The sequence below is a fragment of the Petaurus breviceps genome, unplaced genomic scaffold (genome assembly GCF_028583685.1).
Source record: "Petaurus breviceps papuanus isolate PSGF00001 unplaced genomic scaffold, PetGlider_PUasm1.0 208, whole genome shotgun sequence".
Classification (NCBI taxonomy): Eukaryota; Metazoa; Chordata; class Mammalia; order Diprotodontia; family Petauridae; genus Petaurus; species Petaurus breviceps.
Genome location: NW_027185852.1, coordinates 29,040,077 through 29,062,364, shown reverse-complemented (window position 1 = coordinate 29,062,364; position 22,288 = coordinate 29,040,077). Strand labels below are relative to the sequence as shown.

Here is a 22,288-nt window from a genome sequence, read left to right as displayed (position 1 = left end):
CTGGGGGTGTGTATGAGGAGGCTCCAACTAGTCGCCCCCCCCTTTTTTTTCAATAATTCTGTGAGGCGCATAGGCAGTTATCGCTGTTTTGTTTTGCTTTTTGGAGAGCAGTTGGGGTTAAGTGACTTGTCCTACTAGTTTTTGTGTTAAGTGTCTGAGGTCGGATTTGAACTCAGATCCTCCTGACTCCAGGGCCAGTGCTCTGTTCACTGTGCCTCCTAGCCACCCCCTCAGCAGAGGGTGAGCTGTGGGGGGAGGGGGGAAGGGTAAGCCTTGGGGGATGGGGGGAGGGAGGGTGCAGCGAGTGTGAGTTGGCTACTGTGTGTAGGGGTTCGTGTGAATTTATGGGGGGTGGGGATGTGGGGGAAGCGCCTGTGAATTTGGCCCCAGGGTGGGGGGAGGGGAGGAGGGGAAAGTGTGAACTTGCGTTCCCCTTGAGGGAGGGGGGAGTGGCACCTGCACGTGGTGCGCGCTCGTGTGTGAGTGTGTGTGCGCACGTGTGCCCCACGCAGGTGCTCCCTCCAGACCTGGGCGAGAACACGGCCCCTTCTCCCGCCTCCGAGCCGTTGTCCAGGCAACCCGGGCTGGCCGCTGGCCAGGGAAGGGGCGGGGTCCGGGAAGGGGGCGGGGCCTGCGGCTGGGGGCGGGGCCTGCCTTAACCATTGCCTTCTCTCCTCCCCCCTCGGGGCTCCCGCTGCTGTCTGTCGGCCTATGGTCCCTCTCGATCCGTTCCTCCGTCTGCCCGCCCAGAACGCGCTTATGGCCCGGGAGCAGCTGCTCGAGGGCTCCGGGCTGGGGGGGGCAGCCCTGGCGTGCTGCCTGGTGGCGGTGGCCGTGGCTCTTCGCTGCTGGGCCGTGCGGGGCCGCCGGCAGGTGCTCAGCAGGGGCTCCCGCCAGCAGGAGGAGGCCCTGGAGGCTATGGGCCGGAGCGTGCGAGCGTTCCGCAGTCAGGTGAGCCCCGGGGCGGGGTCGGGCAGGTGCGCCCCGCTGCGGGGCGGGAGTGGCCGTGGCCCTGGGGGAGCGTGGTCCGCCTGCTGCGCTAGCCCACCTGGGGCCCCCTCCACCATCGATGCTACACGAGGCCCCACCCACGGCCCAGCCCCTGACCTTTGGCCCCTGTTGGTCGGACTGAGACAGCCCTGGCTTATTTCCATAGGGTCGTTGTGGGTCTGAGGAGGGGTGGAGGGGCCCAGGGGAGCCCAGGCTCTGGGACTGGGGAGCTCCGGGCTTTTCCAGCTCAGTCTTTGATCGTGGCGTTTTCCCTAGGGCAACTCAGCATGACTTAGGTTTCTGGAGGGCTTGGGGGGTGATTAGAAAAGTTCTGCTGGGCTCTGGAGGGCAGAACTGGGCAGGGTAGGAACAAGAAGAGGTAAAGTCCCTTTGACATAGAACACCCAGAGCTGTTTCCCAGTAGAATGGCCTGCCATCATGAGCCCCCCACCACCTGAAATATCCAAATCAGGGAGGATCTCAAGGGATGAAGTCTCACTTATCCTCAGTGACTTGGCCTGGGTCACCTAGCTAGTGCCAGGGAGGCAGTGGCATGTCCCCACCTGCCCATAGGGAGCCTTGGCACCGGTAGGCCCATGTGGGTGCATGGGCCTGCCAGGCTGCACAGCTGGGCTGAACCTCGTCCCTCTCTTGGTTCCCTCAGAACCCAGGGCTAGACGAAGAGACTGTGCTGGTCCTGCCCCTGGCCCAGCTGGTCCAGAAGCTCAAGAACCAAGAGGTGTCCCCAGAAGCCGCCCTATACAGCTACTTGGGCAAGGTAAGGGGGCTGAGTGCCCTGGGACAGGCACAACTTGGCATGGCCCCTTAAGTGTCTGCCAGACAGCAGCACTCCTGGGCCCCCAAGGACAAGGTCAGATAGGTGGCAGAGCCAGAGGGAGGTGGACATACTGCTGCATTGTGTGTGTGTGTGGGGGGGGGGGCTCCCTCTAGTCCACAACACTTACTGTGTTCTGGGAGACCCCTGGCTGATCCCTGCCTGAACTTCAGCACTACCCAGAACATGGCAGGGTGAGGCTGGGGTACTATGTAGGATTTGGGTGGCTGTGAACTGTGTATGGGTAACTGAGTGTGTTGGGAGTATAATCACACCCCAAGTGCTCTGGGCTGGACCTTCTCTCTCTCAGCCTTAAAAGATTTCTTCTTGCCTCCAGCTTGGGGGATCCCATCTCCCCAGCCAGGTTGGGTGCTCTCCAAGGGCAGGTCACAGCTGGACCCAGAACAAGAACTTTGGGGGTAGAGCTTCAGTTTCCCCTTTTTTATCATGACAGGGCTAGCTTATAGTCTCTTGGGTTCCTTCCTCTCTGGGTTCTGGGTTTTCAGGACTGACTATTGGGGGGGGGTGGTTTGGACCAGGTCATGGTTGGGAATTGATTTGGTTCTTGTGCCCTGGCCAGGCCTTGGAGGTAACCAAAGAGATCAACTGCGTGACCAACTACCTGGGCGACTGCAAGGCCCAGCTGGCAGAGGTGGCCCGGCAGCCCGAGGTGGGTGGCCTCCTCTATGGAGTCCCCATCAGCCTCAAGGAATGTTTCCAGTGCAAGGTATGCCCCCTGCCCCGGGGGTCTCCCTGTTCCCATGTTATATTGAAGCAGTGAGTGTGTGCCATCCTGGCACAGAGGTTTTCTGAGGGATCCAGGGGATCTTAGTGTACTCTGTGATGAGTATTGGGCTGGATGGCAGTGATCCTTGGTACTCCCCCCTCCCCACCTCTCTCTAGGACCTGGATTCTACTCTGGGCCTGTGCCAGAACATTGGCTTCCCGGCCACGGAGGACTCTGTGGTGGTGCAGGTGTTGAAGAAGCAGGGGGCTATTCCTTTTGTGCACACCAATGTGCCCCAGTCCATGTACAGGTCAGTGACCAGGAGCTGGACGGGGGTTGTGGGCAGGGGACTGGGAGCTGGGCTGGGGCCTGGAGCTGGACTGGGGCTGTGTGCAAGGGGCTGGAAGCTGGGCCAGGGGTGTGGGCAGGGGGTTGGGAGCTGTGCCAAGAGTGTGCACTGGGACTGGGGCTGGGGCTGGGAGCTGGGTGAGGAGGGTTAGTGGTGGTAAGGGCCCAAGCTATGGGGAGAACCCACAGGACTTGGTGACCTGTTGGGGCTGCAGGGAGGGTGCTCAGAGTAGTGTTCTCTTTTGAGTCCCAGCTGTGGATTTCTTCCCACAGCTTCGACTGCAGCAACCCTATATTTGGCCGTACTCTGAACCCCCTGAATTTTTCCAAGAGCCCTGGTGGGTCTTCAGGTGGGGAGGGTGCCCTCATAGCGGGTGGTGGATCCATCTTAGGCTTGGGCAGCGACATCGGGGGCAGCATCCGCTTCCCTGCAGCCTTCTGTGGCATCTGTGGCCTCAAGCCTACTTCAGGCAGGATCAGGTAATTGGACTGGGGAACCCTAGGGGGAGGGGAATCCCACTGAGGCTCCCTCAGCAAAGAATGAAGGACATAGGGCCCATACTCCTGGGCCCTTTTCAGGTCTAAAGCCTCTCTTCTTCTGGAACCTCTAATTGGCCTGCAAGGAAGGGACTCTCCTCTGGCTCCCTTCTCCCTCCGTCCTTCCATCTCTCTTCTCTTTCACTCTCCCTTCTTCCCCATCCTTTTCTATCTTTGTCTCCCTCTTTCTGTCTCTTTGTCCACTCTGCTTCTCTCTCCTTTTTTTCTGTTCCCTTTCTCCCTCTCATCTCCTCCCTTCCTGTCCTCTCCCTCTCTGCTCTCTCCCCTCTTCTCTTGAGGTTGAGTCTGCAGCCGTTATACCAGGAGAAAGGCTTTGAGGCTGGGGACCCACTGTACCCATGCTGCCTTATTCTGATCCCTGCTCTGTAAGAGGGTCTCCCCAGCCTTCCTCCCTCCCTCAGAGGGCTCAGAAGGAGCTGTGATGTGGATGTGTTCATGCTGTGCAGATGTTGTTCCTTGTCTCCATTCTAGCAAGCGTGGGATGAAGAACTGTGTCAATGGGCAGCTGGCAGGTGAGGCATGCAGCGGGGAGTGGCCCTCCTTTGGGAGGATGAAGCCCAATGGATGGTCATAGGGCGGGGGGCAGTGTCTGGGCCAGCAGACAGAACTGCTCTTTTTGCCCCTCCCACTGCCAGGTGGGGATAGCTTTGTCCAGCAGGCAGGCCCACTGAGTGAGCCCAGAGGCACTGAGGTGCTTCGTATCTCCGTTTCCTCATTTGTGGACCACAGATAAAGGATGAAAAGAGAAAGGGGAGAGCTCTCCACTCATCCTGCTGCAACTTGGGATGGATGTCTTGGGCTCCACAGAGTAGGCAGAGATGCCAAAGCTGCACCCAGGGCCTTCTTCCAGTCATTGGGGACACACAGACCACAAGGGGATAGCTCTCTAATTTGTGAGAGCACCCCCAGCCTTGTCCCTTCTCCAGACCATGCCCAGCCTGACCAGAGGCTTTTATCAGGGGGGTGGGCTGGGCGGTCACACTAGCAGCCAGGTGATGTGGAGCCTTCTCTCCCCAGTCATCCCATCTGTGGGGCCCATGGCCAAGGATGTCGACAGCCTTGCTTTGTGCTTGAGGGCATTGCTATCTGAGGACATGTTCCTCCTGGATCCCATGGTGCCCCCGGTGCCCTTTAGGGAGGCGGTGAGTGAGGGCCTGGCCTCAGCCACTGGGGAATAGGCTGCAAGAGAGGGCCAGGGTAAAGGCAGGGGTTTGGGGAGGGCCCCCTCAGGCCTGAGAACAGGAGACCAATCCCTAGACTAGATGCTTCCAGATGACATCTTTGCAGCATCAGCGTAGGGAAGCATTGGGTCTCTGGGTGTTTGTCCAATGTCCAATCCCTGTGGAGCTTTGGCAGAGGGAGGTGGGAGAGCTCAGGGAGGGCACGGGTGCCCACTTCTCCTCCTTCCAGATCTATGCTAGCACAAAGCCTCTGCGGATCGGCTACCATGAGTCTGATGGGTATACCTTGCCTGGCCCCTCCATGAAGCGAGCAGTGCTAGAGACCAAGGCACTCCTGGAGGCTGCTGGCCACACGGTATGTTGCCTTCACTGGCCCATCTCTGGGGAGATGCCTGGTGTGCCAGCCTCAGCCCATTGCAGATCCATCTCGTTTCTATTGGGCATTGGCTGGAAAGGATGGGAGGTTTGGAGTGTTGAGGTTATTACTCCCATTTTTGAGAAGGAGGCACTGAGCTTCCTAGCCATGAAGGAATTTGTCCAGGGTCACACAGCTTTAAGGGGAGGACATGTTTGCTGCTGTGCCCAGGCCATTCTCAGAATCTTGCCAGTACTAGCCTGAGGGCTCTGGCCCCTCTTCAGCCCTCAGATGCCATTATCCTTAGGTTAAGGAGGTAGAAGGAAGAAATCTTTTCTCTGTACCATGAGGACAGCTTCCCTCGTGTTCCCTGGGCAGATAGAACTGACTCCGGGCTTCTGGGCCTAGAACTTGCTCATGGAGCTTCTGGCCTCCCTTAGGAAAAGGCACTGCCCACAGGAGGCTGGACTGGTCAGCAGAGCCAGTAGGGAGGCTGCCAGCTGTTGGCAGCCCCTGGAAATTTCACTGACTGGTTTTCATATGTGGTAGCAGTCTCACTGGGCCTGGACCCTCCTCCCACCCGAGGCTCAAATGAGTTAATATTTGTAAAGCCCTTAGTCCAGAGCCTGGCATACAGTAGGTGTTTAAAAAGTGCTGGTTTCCTTCCCTTTCCTTCTTTGTGCTTTGTTTTCTACCCCTATAAGTGAGGGGTTGGAGTTACTGATTTTTAAGGACGTTTTTGGCACTAACGAGCTCTTGTTTTTAAGCTGATGCCTTTTTTTTTTTTTTAAGCAATCCTGGTTAAGTAACTTGCTCCAGGTTACACGGCCAGTTATTTCTGGGTGTGGTGCTGAGTGTCTGAGCCTGGGATTTGATCTCCAGGTCATCCCAACACTGGAGCTGGTGTGCTCTTACTCGCTGTGCTACCTGGCCGCCCCTGCCTTTTGTTTTTTATACCACCTTTATTTCTGAATAGATCTCTCTCCTCCTCAGCCTTCCCTTGTGGACTGGCCTATCCCCATAGCCCCTGACCTGTGCAGTGATGGGAGGAGGTACATTTCCTCAAGTCTTCTCCATAGCCAGGCTAGGTGGTACCTTGGCTTCTCAGGAACCTTCTAGAGACAGTTTGTGGCTTGGGGGCAGCTGGGCTCCCAGGTTGGGGAGGGCTGGGCAGGGGCTGATGCTGGCTCTCAGGGTCCTGGCTATTGTTGGCTCAGTGACCCCTTGTCTCAAGTGACCTCTTCTGTGTGCTTCAGCTCATCCCATTCACGCCCTCCAACATCAATTATGCCATGGAGATGCTGATGGGCGGTGGGCTCTTCAGCGATGGAGGCAAAACCTTCATGAAGAATTTGTGAGTATGGGCTTAGGCTTCTCCCCTCCTACCAGGGGTTTGGCTGCCCTCGGGGAGAGGAAGGATGACACTAGGGCTGGCCTGGAGTCCTTCCTGCACTGTTCAAAACCACCCTACTCACAACCCGTGTGAGAGGGCAGATGGAATTAATTGTTCCCATTTACCGGAAACAGAGGGACTGAGACTTTTCCTGGGTCATATAGCAAAGGAAATATTAGAGTTGAACCCAGGCCTTCTCCCTCCTGCAGGCTGGGGGGCAGATAAACTGAGGGAGTGGACCCCAGGGAATTCTGGAAGCCCCATTCCCTGGTGGAGAGAGCTCTGGGCCAAGGGACTGAAGGCAAGTCCTTCCCCTTCTTTGGGCCTGGGCTTCTCTTCTCAAGGGAGAGTCCTGGAGTTAGTGGGTAGAGTTAGGAACACCTGGATTCGAATCTTGCTTCTGATGCTTTGAACTGTGTGATTTTGGGTGTCGTTAACCCTACTCTATCATCATCATTGTCACAACAGCTCAGATTTTAATAAAGTGTTTTAAGGTTAGTGGAACCCTTTAGATATATTACCTCAGTTCCTTACTACAATCTGCCCAGGTAGGTGCTGTTATGATGCCCATTTTACAGATAAGAAAACTGAGGGTGGGGGGCTACCTGTACCCCCCCTCCCCAGACTGTTGTGAGGCTCCTTTGAGACAATGTCTGTAAAGTGCTTTACCAGTTTTAAAATCACTCCAGAACTTCCAGCTTTCTCCCCCACTTCTGCTCAGCAGCTGGAACACAAAGGCCTTGTGTGCCCATCCCGGTGCCTGGTACTGGCTTGACTCCCTATCTCCCCCAGGGCTGCCTGAGCAGCCCCGCTTTGAATGCCCAGTCCCTGGCCTCAGAGGGCCTCTGGTCTGACACTTCCAGGAATCCTGACTCCAGAGGAGTTCCCATGTCTCCCCCGACTGTACTTGTCCCTTGCTACCTGTGTTCTGTAGGGGCTGGTGTCCTTAGCCTAAGGAGACTCATTCCCTGTCACCTCTCCCCACCTCAGCAAAGGTGACTCTGTGGATTCATGCCTGGGGGACATGTCCATTGTCCTCAGGATGCCTAATTGGATCAAAGGACTGTTGTCTCTTCTTCTCTGGCCTTTGGTGAGCTGGGGCTGAGGGTGGTCCCCAAGGTTTGCTCCTGTTCTCTTGTGGGCCCCTCTTTTCCCCTGCCTTTTGTTTCCCAATTCTGGGCCCCTGCTGTATTCTGGGCATTGGACCAGCCTATGGGAGGAGTCCCTACTCTTGGGGAGAAGAATGGGAATGGCTTCTCTTGGTCCCCTCTTCTCTCCTGTGGCCAGTGGCAGGGGTCTGGCCTGGGCCTATAAGCAAGGCATGTTTTTCCCTCTATAGCTCCCAAGACTGGCCACCTTCCTCAGCAGCTTGAAGTCCCGGTAAGGAGGCTGTCCAGGCCCCAGCTTCATTCCTACCTGGGAGCTCCCCATCAGGGAAGTAGGCCCAGAAAGGTAGTGAGCTGCCTGTCACTGCAGATACCTAAGCAGGGGCTGGTGGACCACTTGTCTGGGAAGTCCAAGAGGGAATTCTTGTTCGGGTTAAGGCTGAACTAGTGCTCTTTGAAGGTCTGTGACTCCAAATCAGGCCCAGAATAGGGCCTGAAGGGCAGTCTGTTTACCTTAAAAAAATAGGGGAAAGTCTTGAACCCTCAGCCGTCCTTGTGCCAGGCTCAGCACCTGGCTTTGTTTTTGTACTTCCTGGGTGACCACGTGTCCAAGTATGCCATAGCGGGGGTTCCCACCTAGGTGTGACTTGACTAGGTGCCCAGGAGGCTCAGATTGAGCCACTGGACTTCTGAGATCTTGCCAAACTGGAAAGTGACCAGTGTCTGGACAACTCCTTAGAAACCCTGGAGGGAGGGGACCCCCACCAGTGTCGGGCCAGCAGTCCAGGGTCGGCGTTGGGGCCTCTGAGCACCCTACTACTCCTAAGGCCGTGGTGTCTGCCTTAGGTCGCCATTTTTCTGCGCCAGTCTGCCTGGGCAGGCTGGACTTGGCTTTGGTTGCCCCCTGGTGGCCTGAGTCAGTTGAGTCAAGCTGGGAAATTCCAGATTGGACTTTTTGGAGAACAGAGCTTATGTATGCCAGGCTGAGATGCTGTTGGGGGATCTTCCAGTGTGGGTGGTGGGCATGGTAGCAGTGGGACTCCAAAAGCTCCGATTGAGTGGTGAGAGGAAAGGGGGAGGCAGGAGCCTCCCCAAGGTCCTCATTCTCTAGCTTCATTTCAGTTCCCCAAGGACATCAGGCCAGCTTGGCCCTTCAGGCCCTGGGAGCTGAGCTCTGGGTCTTGCCTGCCCAGACCTGGGGTTCTGATGACCAGTACTTCTCCATCCCTGGTTTGTCTGTTTATCCCCAACCCATGTCCTGAGTCCCAAGACAGGGCAGCAAAAAGCATTCTCCATTGGAATGCAAAGAGTGGAAGGTCCAGGTCTCCAGGGGCCACACATCAGGAATGGCAGCCTGGAAGAGCTCCTTTGGGAGGGCAGAGTCACAGAATTTCATAGTTGGAGTCCAGTAGCTCTGCTAATGCCCCAAAGGAACTTCATCATAATGTAACCAGCCTCCACTTGTGAGGGGCTCCTACTTCCTCCAGGGGCATCCTGCTTCTCTGTGGGGCAGCTCTCATGATTGGGACACAGCTTGAATCTGCTTTGTTGCAACTTGGGGGCCAAAAGAAGGGTTTCCTTCTGTCTCTTAAGTCTTAGTGTTTTATCCCTGGAGACCTAAATGGAGGGGCCCATCCCTTCAAGGACCCTGAGGTAAACTGAGGCAGTTGGAGGCCTGAGTTGGCAGGGGCTCATAGGCCTGAGAGCTGGAGGGAACTAATTCAAGTCTAACTTACTCTTGCCAGATGAGGTACCAGGCCCAAATAGGGTGGGGGTAGGGGGCGTCATTTCTCTGGTGTTACTTCTCTTTCTTGCAGGTCGGCGGGGGAGCTTTGGACCTTACATCATGAGATTCAGGTGAGGGAGGGTCAGGTACCCCAGTACTGGCTGGCTGACCTCTGGGGCACAAGGTGGCAGTGCTTGGCACAGTCCAAAGATGGCAGGCTGGCCATGCCAGAGCCACCTGCAGCAGGGTCAGACAGGATTGCCAGGCTGGAGAGACCTAAGTCCCAAAGCTCTGCCCTAATTTGGGGCTGACTTGGGATGATTGAGACTGAGCAAGACTGGCAAGTCTTCTATTCAGCTAAGCCCACCTACCCCCTTTCTGGGATGCTCTGACTGGGGTTCTTTACTTCTACTCACCCAGCACCCCATGGAGAAGCCCAGGCTGTGCCCCCCCTGGGTAGTGAGATCCTCCATGTCTGTCTTAGCCCCAGAAGAATCTGTCCCTGGGTCCTCCTTCCTGGCCCAACTTCTCTGGTTTAATAGTGCCCAGCCCTCAGTATAGGCCAGCTGTGAGAGAAATGGAGACATCCCAGAGCCATGCTGCCCCCTGGGAACTCCTGATCTGATTTGGGAGGCAGGACATGCCCCCAGTGATGAGATGTGGGTCAGGGCTGCAGAGTTCTGTGTGGGCAGGGACACTCAGGAAGGAGGCTTCTGAGGGAGGTGAGGGGCAGGCTGGGAGGCAGCAGCAGACCCCTCTCCACTCTGGCTAGTCTGGTCTGACTTCTGACTCATTCATGTGCTTCCTCTTCCATTACCGCCTCCACCCCGTAGCCTGTCCAGTCCCACCTCCTGTCCTCCATCCAGATACTTACCCCCCCGGTCCTCTGCCAGTTTATTGTTTCCAAGATGACCTGGGATGGGATGCTGATGCCTTGAGGGGTCATCTGGCTTCTTTGCCACCTGCTTCTAAACATACACTGTGTGACCTTGGCCAAGTCCTTTTCTCTCCAGACCTCAGTTTCTTTCTCTGTTAAATGAGGATCCATGAAATACTGACCTTGCAGGGTCATGGGCAAAGTGCTTTGGAAACTTGAAAGCCCCTTGGTCTACCTGCTTGTCCTTCTGTCCCTCAATCCCTATTTCTCCCTGTAGGAATACCGTCAAAGTGTCATCACCCAGTGGAAAATGCTCAATTTGGATGTACTTCTGACACCTATGCTGAGCCCTGCTCTGACTGTCAACTACCCAGGCAAAGTCCCAGGTGGGACTTCCATGGTCTGGCCTGCCCCAAGCACCCTCCCCCCATCACTTACATTGGGTCCACTATTCATCCAGGCTTCCTCCTCCTGGATCCAGATCCAGGCCTGCACCCTTAGGGTGGGAGGGGAGGGCTGAGACTACTCAGGCTCTGAGCTCTGGACTTTAGACTGGGCAGGAATGTCCCTGGGGATCAGGCCTGGAGAGGCTGGCATTGGAACCCCAACCCTCCAACTCTCTTGCTGTTCACTAAGGTTATCTGGTCATCAGGGGCCAGAGGGTCAGATCTATACACCCAAGGATCTGCAACTACAGTTTCCAAAAAATAATATTACTTTGTTGTATTCAGTCATGTCTAACTCTGTGACCCCATGGACCATATTGTTTGTGGGGTTTTCTTGGCAAAAATGTTGGAGTGATTTGCCATTTTCTTCTCTAGTGGATTAAGGGAAACAGAGTGTAAGTGACTTGCCCAGGGTCACACAGCTAGTAAGTGTCTGAGACTGAATTTGAAGTCTTCCTGACTCCAGGTCTAGTGCTCTATGGTGCCACCTAGCTGCCCCATAATAATACTAAGATGTTTTAATTTCTGGAATGGTAAATATTGATAGCTATAACCCACATCAACAAAAAGTCTTGGGTGGGGAATCCTTAGTTTTTAAGTGTAAGGGGATCCTGAGATGAACTACTAATCCAGGACTTGAGAGGCCAGGGCTTGGTGAAGTGGAGAAAGTGGGAGCTCAGAGAGGGGCTGGGCCCGACCAGGTTGAACAGCAATCAGGAAAGTGGCTTCCCTTGGGCTAGGGCCTCACCCTTCTTCCAGGGCCAAGTACAGGGTCCAAGGGCTTGTCCCCTCTAGCTTCATTTTATCTGGCCCCAACTCAAGGAGTTAGTTTCTGCCCTCTGTCTGTCCCACCCACATCAGGCTGCAGGTGACTCCCCCCCCACCAAAAAAAAAAAAACAAACCCAAACCAGAAGGCTTGGAGGGCCTATTGTTTTCAGCAGGAGTCTGCCCACCAGAGGGTGAACTTCCCATACCTGGGCCAGAGTGGAATCCCTACCTTTCTCCTCCTCTGTGGCTCAGGCCCCTTGTTGACCTGGCTACCTGGCTGTTTCAGGGGCTGTCAGTTACACCATGCTCTATAATTATCTGGATTTCCCTGCTGGGGTGGTCCCTGTCTCGATGGTGACCCCAGAGGATGAGAAGGAACTGCATAAGTATCGAGGCTGCTTTGGGGACATTTGGGACCTGAGGCTCCGAAAGGTGAGTCTCTGCAGGCCCCAGGTTCTGCTCATTGGAGCAGGAGGGGCCCTGGGCTATCACACAGTCTAGCCCCCTCATCTTATTGGTACAGTGGATCCCAGAGAGCTTTGGGGAGGGGCCAGTGTGGGGCACAGCCAAAACCCTGGATAGACCCTTCTAAGCAGCTGTTCTTTTAATGATTTTTTGATACTTTCCCTCCCTTCAATCTTTCTCACAAGAGAGTGGAAGTATGATCCAATGGGTGGGGCACTCACTGGCCTTGTGACCCTGGGCAGGTCACCTTGATTTTCTAGGGCTCAGTCTGTCCCTTCTAGTTCTCAGTCTAAGGGTGGGGGATGAGTCTTTCTTGGAAGCAGTGGCATCATGGCCCTGGACTTGGAGAGAGCTCTGCTGTGCTCAGGTCTTGGTGAGTGGGATATGTTGGGGATGGTCCCCCTTTTTCTTTGGAATACCAGGTGCTACCCCTTTTCTTCATTCACAGGGCCTGAAGAATAGTGTGGGAATGCCCGTGGCGGTTCAGTGTGTGGCCTTGCCATGGCAAGATGAGCTTTGCCTCCGATTCATGCATGAGGTAGAAAGGGTGACCCAAGAGGCCAGGAAGAAGATGTAGAGGCCTTCTGGAATGAACAGCCCCCAAGTTAAGCCCTGGCCCTCCCTTCTCAGCAGCTGCCTTCGGTCTTCAGTCTTCAGCTGGGGCATCAATAGTTCTGGCCCTTCTATAGCCATGAGTTTAGATATCCCCTCCCCCCAGAAATCCCAGTCCAGTTCTCAGGGACAAACCCTTTTCCCTCCCCATCCTCCCCCAGTCCACCCATGAATGTTAGAGACCAGAAATGGTCCCAAGCGGGAGTGACTGGAAGATCCTGTGCCTAAGTTTCAGAATAATTAATAATTTCAGGGAACAAGCTGGGAGTCCTTGTTTTCATTGGCCACTTGGGTCAGCGCTGATGGGGCCTAAGGGTGGGGTGGTGGGAGCTGTGGTGACAGAGGCACCAGGGGCATGAGCCCGTGTGGCACTGGGCAGTGTCTGCAGGAAGCTGGGCCTGTGGGCCCAGAGAACCTAGAGGGAAGTCACCCAGCCTGAACCAGCCAACACTGCTTAGGCACCTAACGTATGCTAGGCATGGCAGCTGGCACTCCAGCTACCAAGATAATGTAGGAGATGATCCCTTCCCCATTACAGAGGAAATCCCCAGTGCTTATGAAAGTATTGCCAGAATAACCCAGAAAGTAAATACAAGGGAGGGAGGGCAGGCCCTTGCCATGGGTGGGTGGGGGGGAGCATCCCAGAAAAGGTGGGGTCTGAAGGATGGCCGTAAGGAATCCAAGCATTCAGCATGGCCACTGCAAAAGTATGGAGGTGGGAGAGGGCCCAGTTTGGCTAGATGGGGGGGAGGGGAGTCTGATGAGGCTGGAGAGACAGGAGGGGCCCAGGTGGTGAAGGGTATTAAGAGCCTGCTCCTTGCCGGATTAGATTGTTGGAAGTCAAAGGCTGACTGACCAGCAACTTTCCTGCCTGTCCCTTCCACTGCCCCACCACCCTATTCAACAATGGCTTCCCTGGAATGCAGGGTCCTAAGGAAGAGACACCCCGTTTGAGAGCCCTGTTTGGCTAAGATCAAGCCGCTGCCCTTGGGCAGTGCACCTTCTAGTAGAGAGCATAGAACCATGGCACCTAGGTGTGGCCAGGGCTCCGACAGCTGGGGGTGGGGGGCAGCAAGGGGGGGATGGTTTTAGTATAATCTAATTAGTTAATATAATTAATCTAATTAGTATAACCCAATGTCTTCTCTGGCTGCATTCCCCCTCTTCCCACATTTCTCCCTTTTTCACATATCTGCTTTATAGGCCTAAGCCTTCCTGGCCTTCCTGACCAGCCTGCTTCTCTGGGCCCGGGTTGGTTTCTTGGGGTGAACCCTTCATTTCCTTCCTCCTGTGTTCTTGGCTCTACTCCTTTCACATAAGCGCATATTCTAAGGTTTATTTGAAAGGGGGAGGGGGCTGTGGAACCAAGAGGAAACCTGGGCAAGGCTCATGGCCTCCCAGCTCCATGGCCAAGGGTGGCTCATAGGCCCATAGACTGGTGATCTGGGAGGGACGTTGGAGGTCATCCTGAAGTGGACAACTGAGCAGAAACAGGACAGCAATGCCAATTACAATTTAATAGGAGCGTTTATTTAGCCGGCAACTGCCTCCCTAATAAGGAAGACAGCCCTGAGTCTTTGGCAAGGTACATTTTTATAGAATAATATGTTGTTAACAATGAAGCCTTGATTACCTAGCAAAAACAAGAACAGACTTGTATCTGGGGTATGTTTCTAGCAACACAGGTGGAAAGTTCCCTAACTTTTGTGGCCCATGAGGTGGTTTTCAGGGACCCTGGTAGGGGTCTCCTTCTAGCAGGTTGTGACTGGGAAGGGGCTTTGGTGTATAATTTCTGGTGGGTACTTCAATCCAGGTCAACCCCTTCATTTTGTTTTATTAATTTCATTTTTAAGTTCTAAAACACTAAGTTAGACAAGCAGTTTCATTTACAAAATAGAACAGAAATAGGTTTGTCCATAAAACTGACTCTACTAAGTAAGGCTTGGTTTTCTTTATTTTTATTTTTTGCCTTTTTGGAGGGCAATTGGGGTTAAGTAACTTGCCCAAGGTTACACGGCTAGTTTTTGTGTGTGTGGGTGTTAAGTATCTGAGGCCAGAACTGAACTCAGGTCCTCCTGACTCTGGGGCTGGCGCTTTTACTCACTGTGCCACCTAGCTGCCCCAAGGCTTGCTTTTCCTTTTAAGGATAATTCAGTATGTAACTATCAAAGCTGGCTTGTTTCCTTCTGTCCTCTTCTGGTATGGAAAAATTAATCAATTGCCTTTTTTTTTTTTAGTAACTGTATCATTGTCCCCCTTTCCCTTTTTGTCTGCTCGCTGGAAAAAAATACCATTTATATAGTGCTTTGAGGCTTGCAAAAAACTTTACCAATATCTTATTTATCCTCATAATAACTCTGGGAAATTGATGCTATTATCCCCTTTATGGATGAGAAAAATGTGGCAGAGGTTAAGTGATTTGCCCAGGGTCACATAGCTAGTAAGTGTTTGAGGCTGGATTTGAACTCAAGACTTCCTGACTCAAAGTCCAGACCTCTATCTACTGTACCACCAGCTGTCTGGTACCAGATATGCATAGTTAAGTAAAACAAATTCTACATGGACCAATTCCCCGCCCCCCAGTACCTCTTCCCCACCCTATGTCTCATTCTATATCTTGAGTCCATTGCCTTACTACATTATTGGGCCTCTGGAATCATGGTCATTTCATTGATCAGAAACCTTAAGTCTTTCAGTGTGGTTGTATAAATTGTTCTCCTGGCTCTATTCACTTACTCTGCATTAGTTCATGCAAATCTTCCTAGGTCTTTCTGAAATTATCCCTTTTGTCATTTTCTTTTTTTTTTTTTAAAGCAATCGGGGTTAAGTAACTTGCTCAAGGTTATACAGCCAGTTATTTCTGGGTGTGGTGCTGAGTATCTGAGCCTAGATTTGATCCAGGTCATCCTGACACTGGAGCCGGTGCTCTTACTCGCTGTGCTACCTGGCCGCCCCACCCTTTTGTCATTTTCCCTCCTTTTCTTTTTAAACTCAAACTTTTTTTTGGAGTGAAGAACTCAATATCTATCTTCTCTCCTCCCTACCCCCCTAAAAAAAAAATAAAAATGAAATCCTTGCAGCAAATATGCATAGTCAAGCAAAATAAATTCCCATGTTGGCCAAGATGATGTGTCTAATTCAGCATCTTGAGTCTATGACTGCTCATATCAGGAGGTGGGGAAGGTGTGCTTAATCATGGCTCCTCTGAAATTGTTTGTCTTTACCCCATCATTGTTGTGCAAGCTGTTCTAGTTCTGCTCACTTCACTCTGCATCGGTTTATACAAGTCTCCCCAGGTTTCTCTGAAACCATTCCCTTCATCACTTCTTACAGCCCAATAATATACCATCATTTAGATACCAACTTATTTGGCCATACCGCAAATGATGGGCATCCCATCAATATCCAGTTCTTTGTGATCACAAAAAGAACTGCTATACATTTTTATACAGGTTGTTCTGATCTCTGGCATATAGACCTAGTAGTGGTAATGCTTGGTCAGAAGGTACACACTGTTTAATAGCTTTGGAGACATGCCAGTATGACTAGACCAGCACACAGTTCCACCAGTAGGGCATTAATGTCCTTGTTTTAACACAGTCCCACAAGCATTTTCTTCCCTTATTTTGATCGACTGCCAATCTGATGGGTGTGAGGCGATACCTCAGAGTTGTTTAAAATATGCATTTCTTTATTAGTAATTCCAATCACTTTAAAAATATACATTTTGATAGGTTGGATTTCTTTCTTCGTTCATATCCATTGACCACTCATCTGTAGGGGAATGGTTTTTGTTATGAATTTGAATCAGTTCACTATGTTAAATGAGACATTTAACACAGAAATTTGCCATGCCACTCCCCATTTACCTGATTTTCTTCTACTTTTAGCTGCATTATTTTTGTTTGTGCAAAATCTTAAATTTTATGTAATCAAAATTGGCCATTTTGCCTTCTCTCCATCCCTGAAAATATACTGTTTATAATTTCTGCTTGAGTGATAATCCATTCAATTCATATACCACAATTTGTTTGGCCATTTCCCCATTGGTGCGGCATCCCTTGGTTTTGAATTCTTTGAAAGTCTCTTCATTTTATAGGAATAGGAGCTGAGGCCCAGAGAGGTTGTGACATGGCCAAGGTCACAGTAATTAGCACACTTGGGATACCAGGCCAGGTCTTTTGGCTGTGGGCTGTGACCAGGGAACAGGGAGAAGTCAAGTTTTGCTGGAATGCCAAGTAAGGGAGAGGGCATAGCAGGCAGTAATACTGGAATGGAAACATGGGGCCATCCATGGAGTAGATGCCAGACCAAGGTGCACAGGAGGTAACATGTTTCCAATGCTATCATGCTGGCATTTATCTCTTTGGAATGTTGGAGTCTGCTTTGCACACAGTTATCCAAACATGTGACAATACATAGGCTGAAGAGTTCCCTGAGGACCTCTTGGACTTGAGAAACTTCATCATCCTCTATAAGTCACTGGGTGGTGATAAGGTAGGAGATAAAATATTAGTGCAGAGAAAGGAGGGAGCAGTGATGGAGTCCTGTATGTGGATAGGTGGGACCAGACCTCTGAGGGCTATCCCTATTCTCAGGGATTTGTGGATGCTATGGTTTGCCCAGGAAATAGCAAGGGGATATTCCAAGATGGGAACTGCCCAACTAGGCATTGTTTAGCAAAGGAAGGCACAGAACCAATTTAAAGAGCATGAGAACTTCTGTTGGGAGGAACTGTAGAGGGTTACACGTGGGCATGCTATGATTTAAAGAGACCATAACATTTTTCAATCCATCTCCTCTCCACTTCCAAAGCACCATCCTAGGCCAGGCCAGACTCTGTGCTAGAAGCAATATACTGATCCTTCCCCTGTCCCCCATGAGAGTTAAACTAGTTTTTTCTTTCTTTTAAAAAAGCTTTTATTTTGTTACATATTTTTCAGTTGTGTGTAAAAAAATTGTTTAATTTTAAAAAATTTTGAGTTTCAGCTTCTCTTGCCATCTTGCCCCTTCCTATCCCCTGAGAAGGCAAGCAATTGATATTGATCATACCATGTGAAGTCATGCAAAACATTTGCATATTAATATGACTACTTTTTTCTTACAAGGCATTAAGACATTTTCCAAGACTTGGTTGGCTCAGGAGACTAAGGGCTTGGGCACTTCGTCATCGCTCGAGTCCGAAGCCGCTGTGAAGACTTGGGAAGGGGGAGAGTCAATGTGTCTTGGAGGTTTGACTGGTGGATCACAGCTCAGGGTATCATTAAGGAGCTATGCATAGTATAATGAATGGCTCACACTAGATTAGAATATGTATAACAGGGGTGGCCAGGTAGCACAGCAAGTAAGAGCACCGGCTCCAGTGTTGAGATAGACCTGGAGATCGAATCCCGGGCTCAGACACTCAGCACCACACCCAGAAATAACTGGCCGTGTAACCTTGAGCAAGTTACTTAATGTTAACCCCGATTGCTTAAAAAAAAAAAAAGAATCAGTATAACACTTATTTTGCACACAAGGACTATATGAAGTAGGATTAAAGGAATAAAGAAATATACATATAAAGTCTGACAGAATGATAGAAATATTTCTATACAGCACCAAATCAGGGTTACGCCTACATCAGGGTCATGTGGCTGGGAGTCCTGATTGGGAAAATATCCCAGGCAGCGCATCCTCCCCACCAGTGAACTGCAAAGAGGAGGCGAATTTCTCCAGGTTATATCCAGTTTTAGACAAAGAAGGTATTGAGCTAATTAGTTGGCTTGTCAGCAGTACCCTATGTGACTTAGAGTAACTAATCACACCAGATTATGTGTTGCAGCTCTGGATCACACCAGAGTCCAAAGGAGCAAAACATCTCTTGGCAAAATGTTTATGGTAAAATGTCTGTGTCCAAAAGGACACAGGATGGATTTCGTTTGTTCCTAGAAGAGCAACCAGCATTTCTAGGAAGAGGAATTGGCCAAGGGCAGGTTGAACTTTGAATCCTGGCAAGGTGACTTTTTAGTCCTGGGAATGTGGCCTCTGTTCCATGCAGAAATAACAGCATATGTATTCACATAGGCCTATAAATGACCTTTGATATATCATTAGGGAATGTCTCAGTTGGACCAACTTCAGGCGTCCACCAATGGCTATCCTTGTTGAATATCTTTCTGCCATGGTTAAATAGATCTCCTTTTATTCATTGTTGAACATTTCCTTTTGTTTCAATATTAGACTAAACTACCAGATGATTGGCCCACATCAGGTACAACCCAGAACAAAGGGGAGTCATGCAGAAAGAGACATATTGGGGTGAAGCCCCATGGGAATTTGTTTTGCTGTCCCACATATATCTTTATCTAATGTCTTGTTTTTGTTTTGTTCAGTGGGAGGAACAGATTACAAATGCATCTAAAAGAAATAAATTTAAAACTAGGGTGCTAGTTTATTGATTATTAAGAGACTGAAATTTTAGTAATTAATAAAGAAAAATCCAAACATACCTCTGTATCACTACAGAAAATGGGATGGCGGGAGCTAGAATGGTAAGAAGTCAGCATGGTTGGCTGTTGGGTAAGCTACAAATGAGTCTGGCTAGGCTAACCCTGTTATACATGGGAATCTACTTGAGTTTCCAACCCTGTTCTCTCTCTCTCTCTCTCTCTCTCTCTCTCTCTCTCTCTCTCTCTCTCTCTCTCTCTCTCACACACACACACACACACACACACACACACAAAATAGATTCTTTAGCCTGATGTTTAAGGTCTTCCACAGTTTTACTACCCAACCCTAATCACAAACTTTCTAGCTGCCAACCTGATCTACTAGCTGTTTTCTTGTTCGCCTTTTCTCTGTAGCATTGACATTACTCATTTATCAGGTCTACACCTTCTGTTAGAATGGGACATGTCCTCCCATTCCCTGCACTACTCCCTCCCCTTCCTCCACCATCCTCAGCTGTGTGGATTTGGATGTTCTGGGTTTTTCCATTTCTCCAAGTGCCTGGCATGATATGGCTTGGCAGTCAAGTAGCCAGCATTTATTAAGGGTTTACTGTGTGTTAAAATAATATTTATAAAGTGTTTTTCAAACCTGAAAGTGCAATATAAAAGTGCAACCTATACTTGTTATTATTGATGCTTCATTCCTTGTACTTGTATTCTTGGCACCTAGCAATACCTGGCAGGTAGAAGGCACTTAATAAATGCTCATTTATGAATTGATTTAGGCAGTGAGGAAGGAACTACTAGATACAGAGATGTAAAATGAAAGAGAGACAGAGGGAGACAGAGTGAGACAGAGGCAGAGAGCAGGAGGGAGAATGAGAGGGAGAGACAGGGGAAAGAGTAAGGCAGGGGGAGAGAGAGAGAGACAAAGACAGAGAGAGAGAGACAGAGACAGACAGAGAGAGAGAGAGAGAGTAGAGAGGGGTATGATCAAAGGAATCAGTAGAAATATCAGCCTTTACAAAGAGAAGAGAAGCCTTATCATTAGAGACTAGAACAAAGGAGAAGGCAGGCAGAAATAGAGAGGGATTTGACCACAGGGAGCAGGGGAGAGAAGGATTGTGCTGAGTGGCCTCTGCTGGCTCTGATGAAGAGAAGACAAGGTTGTTCACAAAGAGAGTGAGATGGGGTGCGGTGGGGTGCTTGAAGAGGAGAGGTATCTCCTGTCCTGTGGGAAGAGTATGATGCAATGTCAATTGAGGAAAAATAAAAGAATTGCCATCCAGTGGTGAGGGTCAGCAGAAATGAGATAACAGCATTTTTTACAGTGTATTAAGTACCATGGGCATAGTAGCAGAGAAGGTAGGTGGTGGGAAACTGGTAGAACCAAGAAGCTATGAATTCAAGCTGGAGCTGCCTGTATCCCCTTTGCTTCCCAGGGAGCTCTGTATCAGTCCTGACCCGGGCCCCTAACCTTCTTCGGTGCCCTGGAGATCAGACTCACCTTGGATTGCCAGATCCAGCCTCTCCTGCTCCTGCCTGCTGTGAGTCTGGCCCCCTGGACCTCATAGGACTCAACATGTCCACCTGATGGGAGGGCTTGAACAATCTGATCATCTGCCTCTGTCATCCAACCTCCCTGTCACCACTGATAACTCTGCCTGGACTTACTACTCAGTGTTAGCGTACTCCCATCCCCCTCATACGTACCCTCCCCTCTCCTTGTCTCTGGGTTCATTCCCTGTTACCTAAAACACACCCATGCCCCTCACAGCCTTCCAAAGCTCTCACCTGAGCTGCCCATCTCCATTAGCCATCAGCTGTGGTCTCTCTTCTGTTTTGTGGCCAAACTTCTTGCAAGAGGGGTTTTCAACCACTGTCTTCACTTCTGTCACTCTTCTCCAGCCCCTGTGCGCTCTGGCTTCCTACCTCATCATTGACCTGAAATCACTCTCTCCAAATTTACCAGTAGCTTTTTAATTGTCCCCTTCCCCTCCCCCCTCCATGTTATCTCACTTGGTGGTCACGTTCTCTACACATGACCCCCAGATCTATTTATCCAGCCCAGCTCACATCTCCAGCTGCCTTTTAGACATCACAGCTAGTTGGCCCAGACATGTCAAACTCAACACGTCCAAACCCAGAGCTCACAATCCCTCCCTACTCCAAGTCTCCCCTTTTCTAAACTTCCCTATTACTAGCTCGCATTAAAATAGGGTTTGCAAAGTGCTTTACAACGATCTCATTTTATTCTCACAACACCTTGTCAGATAGGTACTATTATTATCCCCATTTTACAGATGAAGACGCTGAAACTGAAGGAGATTATAGGAATTGCTCAGGGCCATTCAGCTAATGGGCAGCTAGGCCTGGAGTCGGGAAAACCAGAGTTCAAATCTGGCCTTAGATACTTGACACTTACAACCTGTGTGACCCTGGCCAAGTCGCTTAACCCTGTTTGCCTCAGTTTCCTCACCTGTAAAATGAACTGGAGAAGGAAATGGTAAACCATTTCAGGATCTTTGCCAAGAAAATCCCAAATGTGGTCATGAAGACTCAAATATGACTAAAAACAATTGAACAACTACAACAGCAATAACAGCACAACTAGTGTCTGAACTCAGGTCTTCCTAACTCTCCTCTGCACCACCCAGTGGCCTATTACAGTCTAGAGCAGAGGTTCTAACCCTTATTTGGCCTACTGCCACCTTAAAAAAAATTACTCAGAGCTCCCCCCCTCTGAAATCTACCTTCTTTAATTAACCCTTTAAAAATTTTTTAAAAAAATTTGTCATTTTAAAAAATAATTTTTTAAATGATGCATCTTAAATTTAATAATTTATTGTAAATTTGTGGGGTTTTTCCTGCATTGAAATTTTGGTGATGCTATGTAACTGTATAGTATTGTATTGTAAATGAGTCATTAGATGCACATATTCCTGTCGATGCTCACTGGACTTCCTGACAATTTACAAGAGCCATTCCCTGATTGATAAATGATCAAAAGATATGAAATTTTCAGGTGAAGTAATCAAAACTATCTATAGCCATATGAAAAAATGCTCATACTCATGAATGATTGAAGAAATGCAAATTAAAACAATTCTGAGGTACTACCTCATACCTATTAGATTGGCTAATAGGACTGAAAAGGAAAATGACAAATGTTGGAGGGGATGTGGGAAAAATAAGACATTAATGCATTATTGCTGGAGCTGTGACCTAATTCAACCATTCTATAGAGCAATTTAGAACTATACCCAAAGGGCTATAAAACTATGTATACCCTTTGTCCTAGCAATACCAATACTAGGTCTGTATCCCAAAAAAGATAAAAAACCAAAAAGGAAAAAGACCTATATGTACAAAAATATTTGTAGCCGTGCTTTTCTGGTGGCAAAGAATTGGAAATTGAGGGGATGCCCATCAATTGGGGAATGACTGAACAAATTGTGGTATGTGACTG

General features: G+C 50.2%; 1 protein-coding gene across 1 annotated transcript; it reads left to right on the top strand.

Annotated features, from left to right (window-relative positions):
* Positions 1-678: 678 nt before the first annotated feature.
* LOC138165379 (fatty-acid amide hydrolase 1-like) lies at positions 679-12,648 on the top strand. The gene is made up of 15 exons (XM_069093653.1): positions 679-951; positions 1,655-1,768; positions 2,406-2,552; positions 2,729-2,862; positions 3,174-3,380; positions 3,930-3,970; positions 4,476-4,600; positions 4,869-4,994; positions 6,251-6,348; positions 7,378-7,477; positions 7,727-7,767; positions 9,311-9,350; positions 10,374-10,482; positions 11,598-11,743; positions 12,225-12,648. Exons 1-15 carry the CDS (start codon positions 712-714, stop codon positions 12,351-12,353), a joined length of 1,797 nt encoding a protein of 598 aa, XP_068949754.1. The 5' UTR covers positions 679-711; the 3' UTR covers positions 12,354-12,648.
* The last annotated feature ends 9,640 nt before the right edge of the window (positions 12,649-22,288 follow it).

Coding starts and splice junctions, on each gene's coding strand:
- LOC138165379 (XM_069093653.1), top strand. CDS start 712: ATGGTCCCTCTCGATCCGTTCCTCCGTCTGCCCGCCCAGAACGCGCTT. Junction 3,381..3,929: donor CCTACTTCAGGCAGGATCAG/GTAATTGGACTG, acceptor TCTCCATTCTAG/CAAGCGTGGGATGAAGAACT. Junction 7,768..9,310: donor CTCAGCAGCTTGAAGTCCCG/GTAAGGAGGCTG, acceptor TCTTTCTTGCAG/GTCGGCGGGGGAGCTTTGGA.